A 19,142-nucleotide genomic window follows, 5' to 3' on the forward strand; every position below is an offset into this window, starting at 1 on the left:
GTGTATTCACACATATGTCAAAATATGTGACCTTACTAATCATCAGGGAAATGCAAATCAAAACCACAATGAGATATCACCTCATACCTGTTACAATGGCTATTGTCAAAAAGACAAGAGATCATTGTTGGAAAGGATGTGGAGAATAGAGAACCCTTGTGCACTGTTGGTGAAAAGGTAATTGGTGCAGCTACTATGGAAAACAGTATAAAGGTTCCTAAAAAAATTAAAAATAGAACTACTATATGATCCAGCAATCTCACTTCTGGGTATATATCCAAAGGAAATGAAAACAAGATCTCAAAAAGACGTACATACTCCCATGCTCATTGTAGAATTATTCACAATAGCCAAGATATGGAAACAACCTAAGTGTCCATCAATGGATGAATGGTTAAAGAAGATGTGGCCTATATACAATGGAATATTACTCAGCTTTGAGAAACAAGGACACTTTTTTGCAGCAATCTGGATGGACCTTGCAGGCATTATCCTAAGTGAAATAAATCAGGCACAGAAAGACAAATACTAAATGATATCACTTACATGTAGAGTCTAAAAAAGACAAACTCATAAAAAAAGAGACTAGAATGGTGGTTACCTGGGGCTGGGGGGATAGAGAGAAAAAGAGAGATGTTGGTCAAAGAGTACAAGCTTCCAGTCATAAGATGATTAAGTTCTGGGCATTTAATGTACAGCATAGTGATTATAACTAATAATACTGTATTATATACCTGAAAGCAAGAAAGTAGATTTAAAACATTCTCATTACAAAAGGGAGCCATTCTTATGTGACATGAGGGGGGTATTAGCTAACTTTATGGTGGTAATCATTTTGCAATAAATAAGTATCTCAAATCAACACAATGTATTCCTTAAATTTACATAATGTTATATGTCAACTCTATCTTATTAAAACCAGAAAAACAAACAAACAAAAACAAATGAAATACTACTCTGGAAATCTTTTTCTCCAACAATCATTACTTAAACATGAAACGCTATTGCTTAACCGATTTAACCAAAGAAAGCTAAAGCATTCATCTAAGTACTGGTTCATCAGGAATCAGTGAGACACCTTTAAATACATCCAACAGACACTTACACAAGAACATGTTGGAATATAGTCACTCAATTATTAACTTCCTAGTTGACAGCAAGTATTAATTTCAAGCACCTGGCACTTCATTGTTTTACTGAACTGGTTAACCTTTGTTTCCACACAACTTCCCATATTGTCTGCGGAGCGTACTGTGGAAAGACTCCTAGAGAATCAGTTTAAAAGCATGTGGTAGGATCCGAAGGACTGACTGTGCTCTGATTCTGGCCCAGGGCAGAGGAAAGTCAATTTTTCCAAGGGATGATAATGTCAGAATGCTATACATTTAACAAGACATCCTTGGTTATTATTCATTCGTTCTTCATAAAAAGAAAGGAAAATGCATCACACTGACTTTTTCCTGCTCCAAAACCTCGGTCCACAGACAATGTTGGGAATGGCACAGGCCGGAGGGTGAACTGTGGGTGGGGGTATCCACACGTGGGAGATGGAAGGATTCCTGGGTACTGGGCGCTTTCCAGAGTTGGCACAGGGATGGCACTCACGACAGCTGCAAAAACAAAAATGTTGTTTTTATTATTATTTATCTTATGTTGTCACCTATGAAGCAGAAAGGAAATGGCTAAACTTTCTTATCTTCAAATCCATGCATGCTCTTCATAGTATCTTATAGGTTCCTTTACTTACCTCTCTTTCCGCAAAGTCTCTCTTTAAAAAAGCTCACGCCTCCAGCACCTTACTATAGAACATTACTCTGAGATGTCAAACTTCCCAGGGTATGAGTTAAATTTTATTTTTTTTTCAGAGAGTGAGGGAACAGGGGAGCGGCAGAGGTAGAGGGAGAAAGAATCTCAAGCAGGCTCCGCACTTAGCATAGAGCCTGACTCGGGGCAAGATCTCACGACTACGAGATCATAACCTGAGCTGAAATCAGTAATCAGATGCTCAACTGACTGAGCCACCCAGGCGCCCCCAAAATTTCCTATGGTTTCAAAGAAAGAAACAATGAATCAAGTTACTATAAAGGCACATTAAGGATTCCTGGTGGGGTTTTTTTTTGTTTTTTTTTTTGTTTTTTTTTTTTTTGCCTTTTATTTTCTCCTAAGCAAGAACCCAAGAAATGTTCGGTTGTTCAGAAACTGAATATATTGGGTAAAGTGGGCTAAGGAAATGGGAATTTTATGTTACTTCTGTGAAAGATGTAATGCTCTTGAGAGATGATCAGGTATAATCTCATAATCATACTTAGGATTTTTATTTAAATAGAAAATGTCTTCAAATAGCAAAACGGTACAGCTTAATGACACATTAATTTAAATATAACTAAATGTTGTCTGGGAACACCAAACATTTTTTACTTATACTGGCTTAAACCCACAGATCAATATCTTACACAAGATTTCCTAGGTGTATTAAGCATTATTCAATCCCATTATTCAATATCTATTAAATTATATCACATTATAAAATATTTATTCTAATTGTAGTCAATCTTCATCTTACATTATCTTAGAAAATGTTTAGTATTTCCTACCTCTTTTTAATAAAAAATAAAATTTTAAGCTAGCTCCTGGAATGATCTTCAGCAGTATATTTTTGTCTATTACATTACTCAAGTTGTTTCTATTATATGCATTAGTTTTATTTAATTACACCCTAATGCTAATCCTGGAGTTCAACATGCATGTGCATACATATTTACCAAAGAAAAAGCTTTCTCTTTATCATATTCCTCTTACATAAGTAACTTCATAATCATTGATACAGATTACTTTGTATTATTTTAAGTTAGTTACAAACAACATGTAGATTTAAAGCATATTTTTTAACCTAAAATGCAGATTAATTATATTAAACATACAGAATTTTAAATCAAAAGGGCTGCTTCTAGTAAAATAGCTTTTAAAATTACATTCTGGAATTTATTTCTCAGTGTATTTATAATGCTCCTTGAAATGCACATTAACAGGCTTATTTGAATTGAAAAATAAAAAAAAATTGGTTTCACAATAAGACTAATTCTTTTAAGTAGGTGAAGTGATGGGTGTTTTCCACAAATTGAATTAAAAACTGTATAGATTTTAATAAAAACATTTTTCAAAGAATTATATTGTAATGGTATAAGTGATATTTCAATGCTTCAAATCCTGTCTTAATATATTGTATTATGTAAAGTACCTCCTAGTGAAAAAAGTTTGCAGATGTATTTTATAATTACTCTGTAAGACTTGGTAAAGCTTTTTATAGGTGCATCTCTTAAAAATGATGAAGTAAGTAACTTGAATGAGTAACAAATACTTTTGAAAGTCAGGCAGTTTCTAAAATTTATACTTGCAGTATAATTGGAGGACAATATCTAGTTGTTACTTGAAACATTATAAAAAATAACTTCAGGTGAGAATTAAAAGTATGGGATTCTGACCTATAATTTGGAAGTTCAAATCATTGAGTGACTGCTATAAAAATCTCATTGTAACAGTCACCCACACATAAATGCAAACAAAGTTTCGTAGTGTTTAGATAAATTAAAAAAATATTGGAATAGAGTTTATGCAAAAAGTAACATTAACCCACAGATGTATGCAGTGAGTGTATGGAAGAAGCCTCATTCATGTCATTAAGTGATAGAATTCTAATAAAATCTTTCTTTACACACAATTGTACAGAAACACTAATTGTAGTGTTAGCTCAATCCAGAAGAAAAAAACCCAAGAGTTGAAAACTTATGCTCCCATACGTCTATAAAATAACATATAATTTCAGTTTATAGAAATATTATGTTGCAAAGAAATAAGATAGATGATCAATAAAAGACATAAAGATACATTTGTATATTATTCTGTAGGGAAATTAAATCGCAGGTACTAGTTCAAGGGGAAACAAGTGTAAATTTTTGTCAGTGAAAGAGAAGCTTCCTCACATATTTTGTAAATGGATGGTGGTGGATATCAAATTGATATAATTTTTATGCATTTGAATTTATTTAAGAGAGTGGTATATGAAAAAAGTACATCTTTCACAGGTATTTATAACAAACTCTTTTAAACGTTAAATTCAGAATGTTTCAGGTGATACAAAGTTTTCAAATTAGTTTTGGGACGAACTGAGTGAAAATTTGAGAATAAGTGGTTTACAGCGCAATGTCTTATAAAGATACTTTAGAAAGAGTAAATTGGGATATACAAACACATGAACAGACTCGAAAAGAAGAAAAAGAAAAAAAATGACAGAGAAAATGGTAAAAAGAATCAGAGATTCAAGCCAGATATCAGCTAAAATGACTATAAATTCCTTAAAGAAAAGAGGTTATAATTTTGTAATCTTTGTGTCTCTCACACTATACTGATAGAGATACTTCTTATTTTTCAAGTGAGTTAATAAGAAGGATTTTCTAGAAGTAATATTTAAAAATCTGTCATTTCAACCCACTGGAGACTTTTTAAGTGGTTTGATGTATTATTTAGTTTCTTACGGTTTATAGTTACTATAGTAATAATGGTAGTGATAATAGACTTGAATACATTTGTAAATAAGAACCATACAATAATATAATGTCTATTTTCAGAAAACTTAAACTCTTAGTCTCCCAGGTAGTCAATTTAATGATATCATCTATCTTACTGATCAAATGGGATCACTGCATAGTCATTAATATAGATTGCCAGGTTGTAAAGCTATCCCTGTGTTGACAATTTTTACCCATAAATAAATGTGACAATGATAGTTTCGCTTAGATACATAGAAGGTACCCACTCCACAAATTGTGCACATTTCCTTATCAATATTATTATTTGAACTTAACCAATATCTTATAATACACTTAGAAAAAGAATTTCATACATATCTCTTGGTTGGAGCTGAATAAATTTGAATGGAGAAACAAAAAATAATTTGGCAAGCCACGGAATACAAAATCAGAGAGCTGAGAGAACCCAAGAGATTAAATTTATATTGCAGTTCCAAGTCTTTCATTATTGAAGAAAGAAATTTTCCTTTCTAAGAGTTTTGCATTTTCACTACTGACCTGGGTACAAATGGCTTGCAAATAATAATTCTTTAAAAAATAATAAACCTATTGTATGTTTCTGCATTTCAGCAATTCCCATAGTTCTATTCCCTGACATAGAATAGTCTGTATTCCAAAGCTTTGGTTCTGAAGTATTTTGATTCATGATTCGTTTCTAAAAGGGCACAGAAGTCTACACCTACTTATAACACAGTTGTTGCAGAAATGATCATTCTAAAGTAAGTTGGATACAACACAATGTATTGAAATGCTTTTTAGTATTTTTCTGCTACGTGTCAGTTTTAAAAGCCAGAAACACACATCCACATCCACACACACATTCTCTGTCTCTGCCTCTGTCTCTCTCTCTCTCTCTCTCTCTCTCTCTCTCTCTCTCTTATTCACACTATAGTTCAAAGCATTCGCTGCACTATGTTTATGTAAAACAACTCAGAGAGCGATATCATCAAGAATTTTCAATAAATCTCTGCTCTGTGGCCAGAGATGACAAGAAATCTGCTCTGACACAGCTTGCTGACAAGTGAATTTATATCTCACACTGATGCACAAAGATTTTTCAAGTTGAAATTTCCTCACCAAATTACTTAGCTCTCTGAACAGGGCACACTGATATCTGAAAGCTTTTACAACATTCTTAAAAATGTTAGCAATAAACACAACCTATAGGAAATCTAAAGTAGAGATTTTTTAAGCTACAATTTTAATAAATAAAGCCCTCTGTAGGTATTTTTCAACATGGTACTTGACATAGTTGAGAGAGATGTTGAAGAGGAGAGGCAGAAAAATAAGAGTAAAGATAATATTTTGAAGTGAAAAGAATTTATGTGAAATGATTTCTCATTCTGCCTCTCCTTACCACGTCTTTTCTGCAATGACCGATATATCAGCTGGACTATTTGGAAATTTAGTGCCTATGGCCCTTGATAAATATTTTTTTTATCTCCTTCACATTTTCAGGCGTCCATTGGCAAACACTTTTCATGGAATATACACGAAAAAGTCCACCAAAAGTCCACCAAAGTCCTCTTTAGGAAAAGTGTGAACATTCACAAATATGTGTTCTGTAGTTATTCTCCATATCATGCTAAGGAGCCCAAGCACTGAGGTCAAACTCCCTGGGTTCATTATCTAGTTCTGCCACTTTAGCACTGAGTAGGTGTCACAGCCAGTATCTAAGATGCCTCCCATTGAGTATCACTGTGATATTCACATCTTTGGGGAGTTCCCTGCCACATTTCACCAGGGTTGGTCTGGTGACCAATGGAATGTTATAGAAATGCAGAAGAAATTCCACTTCCCAAATCAGGTTTAAAAAGATTGTCCTCGAGGGCGCCTGGGTGGCTCAGGTGGTTAAGCATCCAACTCTTGATCTCGGCTCAGGCCGTGATCTCATGGTTTATGAGATCGGGCCCTGTGTCAGGCTCTGTGCTGACAGTGTGGAGCCTGCTTGGGATTTTCTCTCCCTCTCTCTGTCCCCCTGGTTGCTCTCTCTCTCTCTCTCTCAATAAATAAATAAACTAAAAAAAAAAAAAAAAAGATTATCCTCTCTCTCTCTTTTAGATCACTCCCTCTGGGGGAAGCCAGGAGTCATGTCTTGAGGACATGCTGGAAAACCTGTGGACATGATAGAAGCTATTGAGAAAATGAGTGCTTGTTTTATGTTGCTTCATTTTGGAGGTAATGGATAATTGCTCATTAGCTTGGCAAGTGATTTAAGGTCACTATTTCTTAGTTTTCTCTTTGTAAAGTGGAGATGATAATAGTACCAACTTTGTGGAGTGGCTATGAGGATTTGAGAGATCTTCCTTAGTACAGAAGAGAGGAGCGTCAGGGGTCAGCCTTTTGAAAAAGCTGGTTATTGTTATCAATCTCCAGGGATCCAACAGATCTTAAGATTGTTTGCACTCAGTAATCCTAGGAAAGCATTCTTGGTCGGATGTAGGCATTCACAGGGGCTGCAGGGTGATAGAATGAATGCCCCGTTCTAGAACCTGTTAAGCTGGGATCAGTCTTAGGATACTGGCTTCTTACACCATGAATGCAAGGTTCAGGCAAGGATTCTGAGTTGGAATCAAATGTTTTAGGGGTTGGAATGATCTTCATATCAGTAAAAGATGGACTTCTGGTAGTACAGCACCTCAAGCCAACAGAATTCTAGTTTTTAAAATCTGCTTCTTCACTTCTCAATAGCTTCTCCAACCCATTGTTTGAGTTCTGCAGTAAAGTTACTAAAGCAGATGGTGGGAGTGGGGAAAAAAAGAGTTGGCTTTCACAGTGAATGTTCTAGAAAGCCCCAAACCAGTGGTCATAAGCAGCTTCTAAGCTATCACAAAAGCAACACTGTATGCCTTCCTTTGCCTTAGTCTTTTTACTAGATACTTTCAGGCCACTTTTTCAGACTTTTTTTTCCCTTAAAAAAGCTGGGATTGCATTTTTTTCCCCTTAAAGATGTACAGGGAAACAGAAAAAAATGAAATTCAGGAGGCTCCTGCCCAATAAACTCTCATACATTTAATTATCAGAATTTTATAACTAATGTAATCTTAGAGGTCACCTGCTTCGATCTATATCCCTCCCATTTCTGCTTCCTCACCTTTCCTCTAGCATTTTAGAGAAGAAAACACAGGTTGAAAATGGAAAGGGGAACCAAGGTCAAACAAATACTTATGTTCCATCAGGTAATAAAATACTAGAAATGTAAGTAAATCTTTATCCTTCCAGGAATTGCTCTCAGCCAAAGAAGTTGCTTGCCCAAGATTACACCCCACTTTGCAGGGGCAACCTGCATCATACTTGAGACAAAGTCCAGAAACCCACCTCCCTTGCCTCCTTTGGGAAAATGCTAAGGGCAAGCCCAGCACCAGAGCAACCCATAGGGTCAGCTGCAGCTCCCATTAAACTAAGTCACCAGTTCAATTTCTCCCTCCTCCCAGTCCTGCATCCCTTACCCTCACAAGTGTTATTCCAGAAAGCACTTGTTAATAAATTGCCTGTATTCTAAATTCTGTCTCAGAGTCTGATTCCTGAAAACCCAGCATATGACCCTTAAATACCCTTTAAAAATTCAGGAAAGTTATACTTGATGCTTCTGATTTCTTTTTTTTTTTAAAGTGTATTTATTTTGAGAGAGAGAGGAAAAAAAAAAAACATAGTGGGGGAGGAGCAGAAAGAGAGACAGAGAGAATCCAAAGCAGACTCTACACCATCAGCACAGAGCCCAACTGGGACTCCATCTCATGAACTGAAAGATTATGACCTGAGCTGAAACCAAGAGTCAGATGCTTAACTGACTTAGCCACCCAGGTGCCCTGTTGCTTCTGATTTTTCATAAATAATTTCATTTATAATAAGAAAAAACATTTAAAATAATTATTTGGTCATTGTAAAAATAGTCAGCCTTTGCTACCATTTTAAAACAAAGTGCTCGGGATTGGAAAATCAAAATACGTGGGTATTTTTGCCTGTGCTTTCAGCTAGTGTGTTTCTCATGAGCATTAGTTTACTTTGCTGTGAAATGTGTTCAGGGATAGGAGCAACAGAGGCCACATAATGTTTTCAACCAATAAGTTGACAAACCTTAGACAAATAAACAGATGTTGCACTCCAATGAAATTAAATACATTTCCCCACGGATTTTAAGAACAAAAAGCCACTTCAGATAGTCTATATTTGATCTGCTAATTTACATTTTATAAAGCATGCTGAGAAATGTCAAGGAAAAGGGGAAAAGACGGTCTTACAAAAATAGCGATTCTTAAGTGGAACAGCAAACATCTTCATACATGTGACTAGAAATCAGTGCGATGCTACGATGTAGTTTATACAAGACTCAGTAGATGAAAGACTTGATAAATCTAAATAATACTGCAAATGGGGCCATCAGAAAATGTATCTACTCTTCTGAATGAAATGATAGCTCTGCCAAGATACAGATTTACAATTTGTTCAGCAGAGTTATCTAAGACCTATCAATCATGTCAATTGCAAAGAGTTTATTTTATTTATCAGAAAGCTTAAGAATTTATTTTAAAATCAACTTTGATTATATGTTGAAGTCATTTCCTTTCGTTAGATAGAGTTTTACCAACACAGAGCTTGGAGGTAACAAAGAATATGATATGACAAAGTTACTTCAAAGATATATTTTCTATTGAGTCTTCATTTCTCATAGAAATTTTATTTAGGCATAATATATATCTTGAAAATTGGAATATCCAAAGTAGTGCTCAGTGATTTTCCAAAGTGAAATGCCTTGCAACTATTATTGAGGGCATGAAATGAACATTATCAGAAGTTGCCCTATGGTCTCTTCTGGTCACTGATCATCTCCCATCAAGAGTAACTGCTCTTCAGAATTCTGACCCAATAGATTATTTTGCCTGTTTTTAATTTTATATAAATTGAGGGGCACCTGGGTAGATCAGTTGGTTAAGCATCTGACTCTTGATTTCAGCTCAGGTCATGATCTCAGTCTCCTGAGTTCGAGCCCTGCGTTGGGTTAGGTGCTCACAGCACAGAGCCTGCTTGGAATTCTCCATCTCTCTGCCCCTCTCCCACTCACACTCTGTCTCTCCTAAATAAATGTTAGAAACTTAAAATAATAATAAAATTTACATAAATTGAATCTCATAAATGTGTTAGGTTTCTGTCTTACAACATTTTATCTGTGAGATTCTCCTTATTGTTTATGGCATTTTAGTTTGTTCAATTTCATTGCTGCATTATATTCCACTGAATATAATGAATATGTTACGGTGTAATAAAGATATGATATGGGGAACAGTACTGCCACACATATTCTTGTTTGCGTCTTTTGGCAAATACATTATGTATCTCTGCTGGGTAATTTTACCCAAGGTTAAAACTGGTATAAGATTGGGATTGCTGGGTCAGAATATTCGTATACATTTTATAAAACTATTTAACTATTTAAAATAATGTACTTGCATTATATGAAAATTTTTAAGATAGCAACAAAATTAGTTGCTGGTCATTTTACGGCCCCCATTCATGTAGAGTAGGACACCAGGAATAAGGAAAGGTTTGCTGTTTTAGGCAAAGAGCAAGTTGGAGCTCCAGGTGACAACCTGAGGTGGCACAATGTAGTGAGCGGATCTAGCACAGGTTTTGGGTTCCTACTCTCACATTCCTAGTTTCCATAATTGTAAATTGGATGGGCTACTGTCAAAAATCTTTTTAAAAAGTATATAAATAATATAAGGCATGCAAATCATCTTAGTCCTTGGAGAAGCAGAATACCAGAGGTTCAGAGGTTGTCCAGGTGTGTCCTGAGGTAAGTCAGTAAGCTGTCTGAGTCTCTTATCTTATCTGAGTCTCGCTATCTGTAAAATCAGGATAATCTCACCACATGATAATATTATGAGGATTCACTGAAATAGTAATTAGCAAGGCATTTAGCAAGTGAATAATATTCAGAAATTCTCAGTATTTGTTAGGTTTCATTTCATTTTTCATTCTTTCTAAGCTCATTATTTCCTTTCCTGTTTAGTAAAAACAATTTTAACTGCCCTTAATACATCATAAAATCTTAGTAGAAGATATTCTAACTATAACTGATTTTAAGAAAGGTCCTTAAACACTGGTGTGTTACAAACACAAGGCAGTCTTACAATGCATTTACTTATTCATTCATTCATATGACAGACGTTTAGCAAGCACCAGTTTTGTGCTAGTATTGAGCTATACAATGTATGAATGCAAAGATGAATTAGATGCATTCCCTCTCTATCATGAAGTAATTCACAACCTGTTAGAAAAGGACAGATTTGGACTGGAATACCTAAACATATGAGGCAGTACATAATTAATGCCACGAATATAGTAGAACGAAATGCTATTCAAACATGAGAAAGGCAGCCATCATTTTCTGGATACAACATTCAGAAAAGAAAGAATTTATGAGAGCATCACTATCTGCTCTGGTCTGTGAAAAATGCATACAACTTTGTTAGGTAGAGATAGCCACTGAGTCATTCCAAAAAGAAAGAAATGTTCAGAGGGAAAAAACAAAGAAAAGACCATGTATATTTATGGACAGGCAATTTAGTCTAGCCTTGCAGGAATCTAGGATATATCTCTATCTCTCTGTCTCTATATCTATCTACCTACCTACGTAACTACCTAACTACCTACTATATCTATCTAGGCATAGGAACAGGACACTAGAAATGTAGACTTAAATGTGAGATGCTCAGCGGTTTGTAGGTGTTTTTTTCTTGGCAGGCAATGGGGAGCCTTTGGAGAAATTTATAGAATGGGATGCCATATTTAAGTTGTTTTAGGAACACACCTGTCAGGCAGGATACATATGAATCTGGAAGATGCTAGAAGGGGGAAGATTCCTTATGAAGCTGTTTCGACAGTTCAGGTGTGAGGTCATAAAGAAGAGAATTAACATATGACTCCAGGGAATGGGAAGGTAGCCAGGGATTCAAAAGATATTGTAGAAGGAAAATCAACAAGATATGAGAACTTATTGCATAAGAAGGTTGTACATGGAACAGAAGGGTCCACAAAGGATTTTTTTTTGAGTATAGTTGACACAGAAGAAACTATAGAAGACTGGCACCACTAGAACTTTGTTACAAGAGGAAAGTAGCTGGAGGGGAAAAGTGAAACAGCTCAGCGTAAATGTCTCTGTATGTAATGAAAGAAATGAAAGAAGGACAATGGCTTCACAGGGCACCTCTGTAGGGAGCTTGGTGATTAGGAGCTCAGAACTCTGAAGCCAGACCTTGTGAGTCCAAATTCTGGTTCTGCCACTTAGATGCTGTGTGACTAAAAGCTAGGTACTTAAACTCTCCAAGACTCAGTTCCCTTATTAGAGAAAGAGGCATAATAATTATATCTATCCCATGAGTTGAAGAGCTAGAATTCATTATAAATTCCATAAAAGTTTTTGTACTTATTAGAGTAACACTGAAAGCTGCAATGGAGCATGGAGCAAACATGACATATAGTAAAGTAGAGAGAAGCAACTGTTAATTCATTCACCTAAATTATCTTGATTGAAGCCTCCCAGGCTCTGTTCTGAGTATTGAGGATATGAACTGATCACAGAGACAAAATCTCTACCCTCGTAGAAATTACATTAAAATACAGGAAACAAATAAACAAATACAAAAATGTGAACAGGATGGTCATACACATTAATAAAGAAAAACAAAGCAGAATATATAGAGCAGAGAGTGACCACAGATGCTATGTGTGACATTTGTCAGGGAAGACCTATAGTGGGAGCTGTTGAACACAGAATTGAATGAAATTAAGGAAAAGCCATGTAAATATCTATGAAAAGAGATTCCAGGGAAAGAGAAGAGCAAGTGAAAAGTCCTTGCATTTGAACGTGTGTTATTATCCAAAGAACAGAGGGGAAGGCTATGAGGCTGAAAAGGATTAGAGTAGTAGCAGGAGATGAAATGAGAAATGAGTCCAGAGGTTTTATCACATGGGGCCTTGTAGGACATGGTAAAATCATGGATTTCACTCTATATGTTACGGGAAGTTAAGAGGAATAACATCATCTAATTCATACAATTGAATGGCTGCTCTATAGACAACTCGCTACAGGGGCAAGAGCTAAAGAAAAGAGACTAGTTACAGGTTTAGAACTGTGGTCAAGAATCTGTAACAGATGGTGATGGCATGTGTTAGGACAGAGCAGTTGAGATGGGAAGGAGTGGTCAGATTTGGGACCAAATCAGGTATTGTAAGCAAGAACTGTAGTACTGATGAAAGACTGAATTTGGGGTGTGATGAAATTTGGATTAAAGAGTATGAAACTAGAGTTTTCAACAAGAGTAAATGGATGAACTGTGGTAACATTTATTGAAATAGGGAAAGAAGTAGGAGGATCAAGTTTGGAGGTGGGAAAGGGAATTATGAAAAGTAGGATCTCCATAGCTGAATTGCCTATTAGACAGCCATATGGAAGTACTGAGTCAATGGTTGATATGAAAGTTGATATGGGTTATGATAAGAGATTAACGTAGAGATAAAATTTGGAATTTATTAAGATTTAGATGGCGTTAAGGCTCTCAGAACAAAATGACATCATAGAAAGATCTAGGTAGGTAGAAGAGAAAAGGCTGAAGACTGAGCTGTGGGGCATTCTTTGACTTAGAGACTGGGCATAAAAGGAGGAATAAGTAAAAGATACTCAAAAGGAGCAGCAATGGGAAAGAAAGAAGACCAGGAGCATTTAGTATACCATAAGGCAAGTGAAGATAGTGTTTCAGTAAAAAAAAAAAAGTGAGAAGCTATGTCAAATTTTGCTGAGCATCTGAGACTTGACCATTTATTTTGACAATGTGGAGATTATTGATAACCTTGAAACTCCAGTTTTAGTGGACAGAAACTGTCTCATTAAAACTAATAAGGAAGACTACAAAGAGGGAAAAGCCAGTATAGACAACTTTTAAAGGAGTTTTTTGGGAAGGAGAGGAATAGGGTGTAGTTGGAGGGGAAAGGAGTACCCAAAGATGGTATTTTAAATTTTTTTTTTCCAACGTTTATTTATTTTGGGGACAGAGAGAGACAGAGCATGAACGGGGGAGGGGCAGAGAGAGAGGGAGACACAGAATCGGAAACAGGCTCCAGGCTCTGAGCCATCAGCCCAGAGCCCGACGCGGGGCTCGAACTCACAGACCGCGAGATCGTGACCTGGCTGAAGTCGGACGCTTAGCCGACTGCGCCACCCAGGCGCCCCAAAGATGGTATTTTAAAACAGCAGTTGTGACCGAATGTTTGTATGCCAGTTGGAATTATCTATGAAGAGAGAAAATGGATGATACCAGAAATGGAAGGGATACTTACAAGATTCCTCAAGTAAATGAGAAGGGATGGCAACAGGTGAAAGACCTGGCTTGAGACAGGAGCACAAACACATTAACTAGATTTGATGGAAGGATAAGGATACCAATTCTCAATGCTTCTCTCTTCTTGGTAATGTAAGAAGCCAAATTATTGGCTGAGCATGGGGAAAGAAGAGAGATTTGGGGAATCTGACAAGAATAGATATAAGACATTCATTTTATAACCCGAAATAATGAATGAATGGAGAAATGAGTGGCATTACCAAATACATGACTGCTAATACCTGGCAAGGAAGTCATGTGTTTTCTCCAGATAAATCAGCTGTTAGTAGAGTGGAGCTAATTAAATAGGGTTGAGTTTTTTTCTGGTGAATATGATGGGGAAGGAGGACCAACAGAGATGAGGGTGTTTGCAAGGGACTGAGGATGATAAATGACTATGACTTCTCAGTTGAGTTTGGAGGGAAATCAGGACAGGAAGCAGATGAGGGACAGTGGGAAGGTGTCAGAGTTAATGCACTGGAGGTCTTAGTGGGATTGAAGAATTGTTGGCAAGGGGGGAATAAAATAAGTGAGCAGGAAAGTAACAAATAGAAAAAAGGGATAATAGAAACTGGAGATTATAAGGGTTACAATGATTGGTTTAGTGCATGACAGGGACTTGATGAATTGAGGTGGGAAGGAGCCAGTATCATTGTAGGCACCATAAAGGGACCAACAGTCTACTGTCATTGGATGAATTACCTACATGGAAATTATAATTACCAAGATTAATCACAGAGGTAACTAGAAGGGCGGCGATCCCCAGGTGTGCTAATATCTTCAGTAAATGTGGGAAGATGACAGAAAACTTCAAAAATAAGAGGGTAGTAACTGGATATCTGTTAACACTTGCTTCAAGGGTGCTAGATTATTTAAAACTGGAAATGGGACCCATTAAAAAAGTAAAAAAAGAACAAACCCAACTATGAATGTGATCATTAGAATAAGATCAATAATAGTGACAGAAATTTCCATTCTTTTTATATGAATTCATATTTTTTTTACAATTCCTTAACACTGTAGCCATCTGTTTTGCAATTGGATTATATACAAGAGAAACCACAATAGCAGTGTATGTTTGACTTCAAATTATAAATTAGGGTTTTAGTCATTCTTCATTTTGTCCAGATGCCCAGAAAATTCAGGGGAAACTCTAAATATTTTTGATAATTTGATATAGAAAAGACGAAAACAGAAAACCCTTCATTTCTTCATTGTGGTTCCAATCTTTACCCACCAGGATTGTTGGACTGAGCATCCATAGGAATCATAAGCTTGGCCCGAGGGGCTCGGCGGGCAGCCAGTGACCTTTCCAGAGTAGACATGGAACTCCCTGCTTCTTCAGTGTCTTGACCTACAAGAAAAACAATACTGAGAGATACACCTTTTTCAATGATGTGACAGTTTACATACTTTCCAGCCAGGCATGCCAATGCCTTTTTTATTTTATTGATATTTAAATAATAATACCTACTTTTTTGTTACCCAATCAATATACTCCCATTGCACAAACATTAATAAAATGTATCATAACCTCATTACTCAGAAAGAACCATTGTTTATATTTTGTTCCTTATCAGGTTTGCTTATGTGTTTATATGTGAAAGTGAGAAGGTATATATTAATATATATATATTTTTTTACTAAAGTTGCATTATACCATATATATCATTTTGTAAACTTCTCAATAATATGAATGTCTTTCTCTGTCAAGTCAGTGTTATTTATTTATGTATTTAAAAATGCTCATGTTTCTAAGTTTATGAGCACCATCCATTTTATTTTATTTTATTTTATTTTATTTTATTTTATTTTATTTTATTAAGTATACTGTATGCCCAATGTGGGACTTGAATTCCTGACCCTGAGATCAAGAGTCACATGCCCTACTGACTGAGACAATCAGGTGCCCCAGTTTTATCATTCTTTAACAGTTCCATTAACATCCCATTGTATGAATTTACCACAATTTATGCAACTAGTACTTAGGACCCAAAGACATTACATCTTATTATAAAAACTCAGAAAATAAACTACATTTTTTAAAAGTAAGTCTAGGCATAGTTATATACATTTATTATAATGCCACAAAATGTCATTCTAAAGAGTCATTAAAAGTGGTAAGAATGGTTTATGTAGATTTAAAATGTATATAAAAAATACATGTTGAAAGGCACCTGGGTGGTTCAGTCGGTTGTGTCCAACTTCGGCTCAGGTCATGATCTCACAGTTCATGGGTTCTAGCCCCATGTGGGCTCTGTGCTGTCAGCCCAGAGCCTGAAGCCTGCTTCGGATTCTTTGTCTCCTCTCTCTCTGCCCCTCCCCTGTTCGCTCTCTGTCTCTGTCTCTCTCTCTCCAAAACAAACATTTAAAAAAAAAATACATGTTGAGAACAATAAAACTGGTCTACGGCCATACCACCCTGAACGCGCCCCATCTCGTCTGATCTCGGAAGCTAAGCAGGGTCGGGCCTGGTTAGTACTTGGATGGGAGAACAATAAAACTGAAGTTTTGAATAGTATGTGTATCATTTGTGTAATATACATATGAAAGCATATTATATATACATACACATTTGTATGTGTATAAATATATAAATGTAAATATATCTGTATATTATATATTATATATGTGTGTGTGTATATATATATATATATATGTATACAAAGGTTACACACAAAATTCTTAACATTGCCTTCCTTTCATGAAAGGGATAAGGAATTTGGGGATGGCGAAAGGCACTCATACTTTTTACTTCCTTTGGATATTATTTTCACAACTTTTTGTACTATTCTTTTTCTTTTAAAATTACATGCACATATTCTTTTTTTAAATTAAAATAGTAGTTAATAAAATTCAAAATTTAAAATACTGATGGGGGAAATTTCTATGCAGCCCAGATAATGGCAGCTACCTAGATTTGTATCTGTCCACACATACTCCAAAAATCTATACAGAACTATACAAGACAATAAAGCTATGCAAGATGTAACCTTTTGAAACGACTAAAGGCAAAAGAACAAACAAACTCTGGATTTCCTACAGTCACAAAAATAAATAATATTTTCCAGCAAAGCTATGACTCAAAGTTGAATATTTGAAAAAACTACACAAAAGACAGAAGAGGGGAATAAGACTCCTAAGACTGACCTAAAATCATTCAGAAAAGTCTACCCCACGGAAAAATGTTTTAAAAGTTTCCTAGTAGACCAGAGCACTTAAAAGTATACTATTTATTGACATGGAGTTTTGTTCTTTTAACCAGGAGAGTACAAAAGAATGCTTACTATAATGGAAAATATAACCAGCAGGATTTTGAGTGCTACTTTCCTTTTACCATACAGTTGGCAAGTAGGTCCTCAAATTAAAAACAAATAGGCACAAGAACCCTCTCATTCTAAAAAAAAAAAAAAAAGAAAAAAAACCAAAAAAAAAAAAAAAAACAGCCATCACTTGAAGTTAAGCTTCTTCCAGGACTTATTAAATGATCAAAAGTAGTCTGGCTGTCCCCACTCCAAATTCCATTTTAGTATATAAATGATAAAGGGAAATATAAAGAAGGAGGAGTCCTAGAAATAATTGGCAAAATCTTCTGCGGGCTGAGAAGCAATTCTGTCCCCTCCAGTGGGAGGCAGAGGTATGCTCTCCTCCTGATGCCCCACTAGGAACCAAAGCTGCCAGAATAAACACCTGTAAAGTGTGGAAGTTCCTGCAAAAGAGATCTACCTTTCATTCACTCTCCAGATAGTAGTCTCTTCAGGCAGCTGGCTTGCTGGTCTACCCTGTGTATATTTAATCAGAAGAGGTTATTGAAGAGAGCAAGACTGAAAGAGTGACAGCAGTGGAGTATAAACTCTCTCATCATTTGGCCTGGAAAAGAAGTAGGAGCTTCTTCTGGGTCAAGTGGGCACTTGAAAAGTTGCTCAAGCTTGAGTCTTCTTGCTGGAATTCACCCAAGTGCACCTGACCCACCTAAAACAGTGAGGGTGACAGAGCTGTTCTTGGTAGGAATGGGGTAAGCCCTGACTTGATATCTCACATGGTGTAATGAGCCAGGGGAAAAATCCCACAGGATCTCATAAAGAATTCGAACTTGTGTTTCACAAGAGACCCAGAATTTGGATGTTGCATGAGGACAGTCCATGTGCTCACAAAGCAGCACAGCCCTTCAAACTGTCCTTTCTGCCCTCTCTCCTTGCCTCTCTCCTCATCTCCCTTCCCCATCCTCCTACAAAGCCAGGAAGAACAAATAAGTAGGAGGAATAAGTAAAGGTGTTTCTGAAACAGACTGTGCCCCCTCCTTCTGTCCCATCCCCACCTCTCCTCCAAGGTGCTGGAAGCTTTAAAGAACAAATTACAGCCCTAGTCCTCAGAGTCAAAAGTCTAGCTGGCCATAAGGAAAGGAGGACCTTTAATTTAGATTTCAGATGGCAGTTTTGGACAGAACCTGAATGCAGTTTAACCAAATGAAAATGATGGGAAAGTTAAGGAATCTGCTTGAGATATTCTTTAAGAGCTAGAAAAAGTATACTCAACAACTCATGGTTAAAAATCAGTAAGTGAATTCCTTGTTTAAACAATTCTAAGCTGAAAAAGTCTAGTAAGCCAGTTACATATTCCAATACCTAAAATATTTTAATTCAGTTTTAAAACAACAGCTACTCATTCTGCAAACACATGAGTAGACCAAGAGTTTTGTTTTGTTTTGTTTTGTTTTGTTGATGAGAGTACTTGGTTGATTTTTCTGCTTTCCATAAGCAGTTCAAAAATATGATGACTAACAGAAAGTGAAATATCTTACAACCACTTTTTAGATTTTCTTAGTTATTCCTAGACATGAATTGTTCTGTGCCTATTTATTAAACAGTAGGCTTTTTTCTTCTGATCACGTTGTATGTCAACATCACCTGCAGACAGACTCTATCAAACTAGGCTAGTGATCATATAATGTGATTACACGGGGACAAAAGTTGATCTTTACAGTAACCAAGGCTGAAATAACAGGAGATGTTATGTTATTATCTTCACGTGCCATGTGACCCTAGTGTGATTTTTTTTAAAATTTTTTTTAACGTTTATTTATTTTTGAAACAGAGACAAAGCATGAACGGGGAAGGGTCAGAGAGAGGGAGACACAGAATCTGAAACAGGCTCCAGGCTCTGAGCTGTCAGCACAGAG

The 19,142-nt window shown here is 36.1% G+C and overlaps 1 protein-coding gene across 1 annotated transcript in view; it reads right to left on the reverse strand.

The window, feature by feature from the left end:
* The window catches only part of DCC (DCC netrin 1 receptor), a 753,976-nt gene that overhangs the window by 36,651 nt on the left and 698,183 nt on the right, over positions 1-19,142 (reverse strand). The window contains exons 25-26 of the mRNA XM_047086216.1: positions 15,201-15,317; positions 1,455-1,610 (exon numbers count right to left, since the gene is read on the reverse strand). Of these exons, the coding sequence (XP_046942172.1) occupies positions 1,455-1,610; positions 15,201-15,317 (273 nt within the window). The remainder of the gene's footprint in view (positions 1-1,454; positions 1,611-15,200; positions 15,318-19,142) is intronic.

This window comes from Lynx rufus, unplaced genomic scaffold, assembly GCF_022079265.1.
Source record: "Lynx rufus isolate CCGP_SWC_20201006 ecotype Redwood Valley unplaced genomic scaffold, mLynRuf1.p SCAF_20, whole genome shotgun sequence".
In the NCBI taxonomy this organism is placed as follows: domain Eukaryota; kingdom Metazoa; phylum Chordata; class Mammalia; order Carnivora; family Felidae; genus Lynx; species Lynx rufus.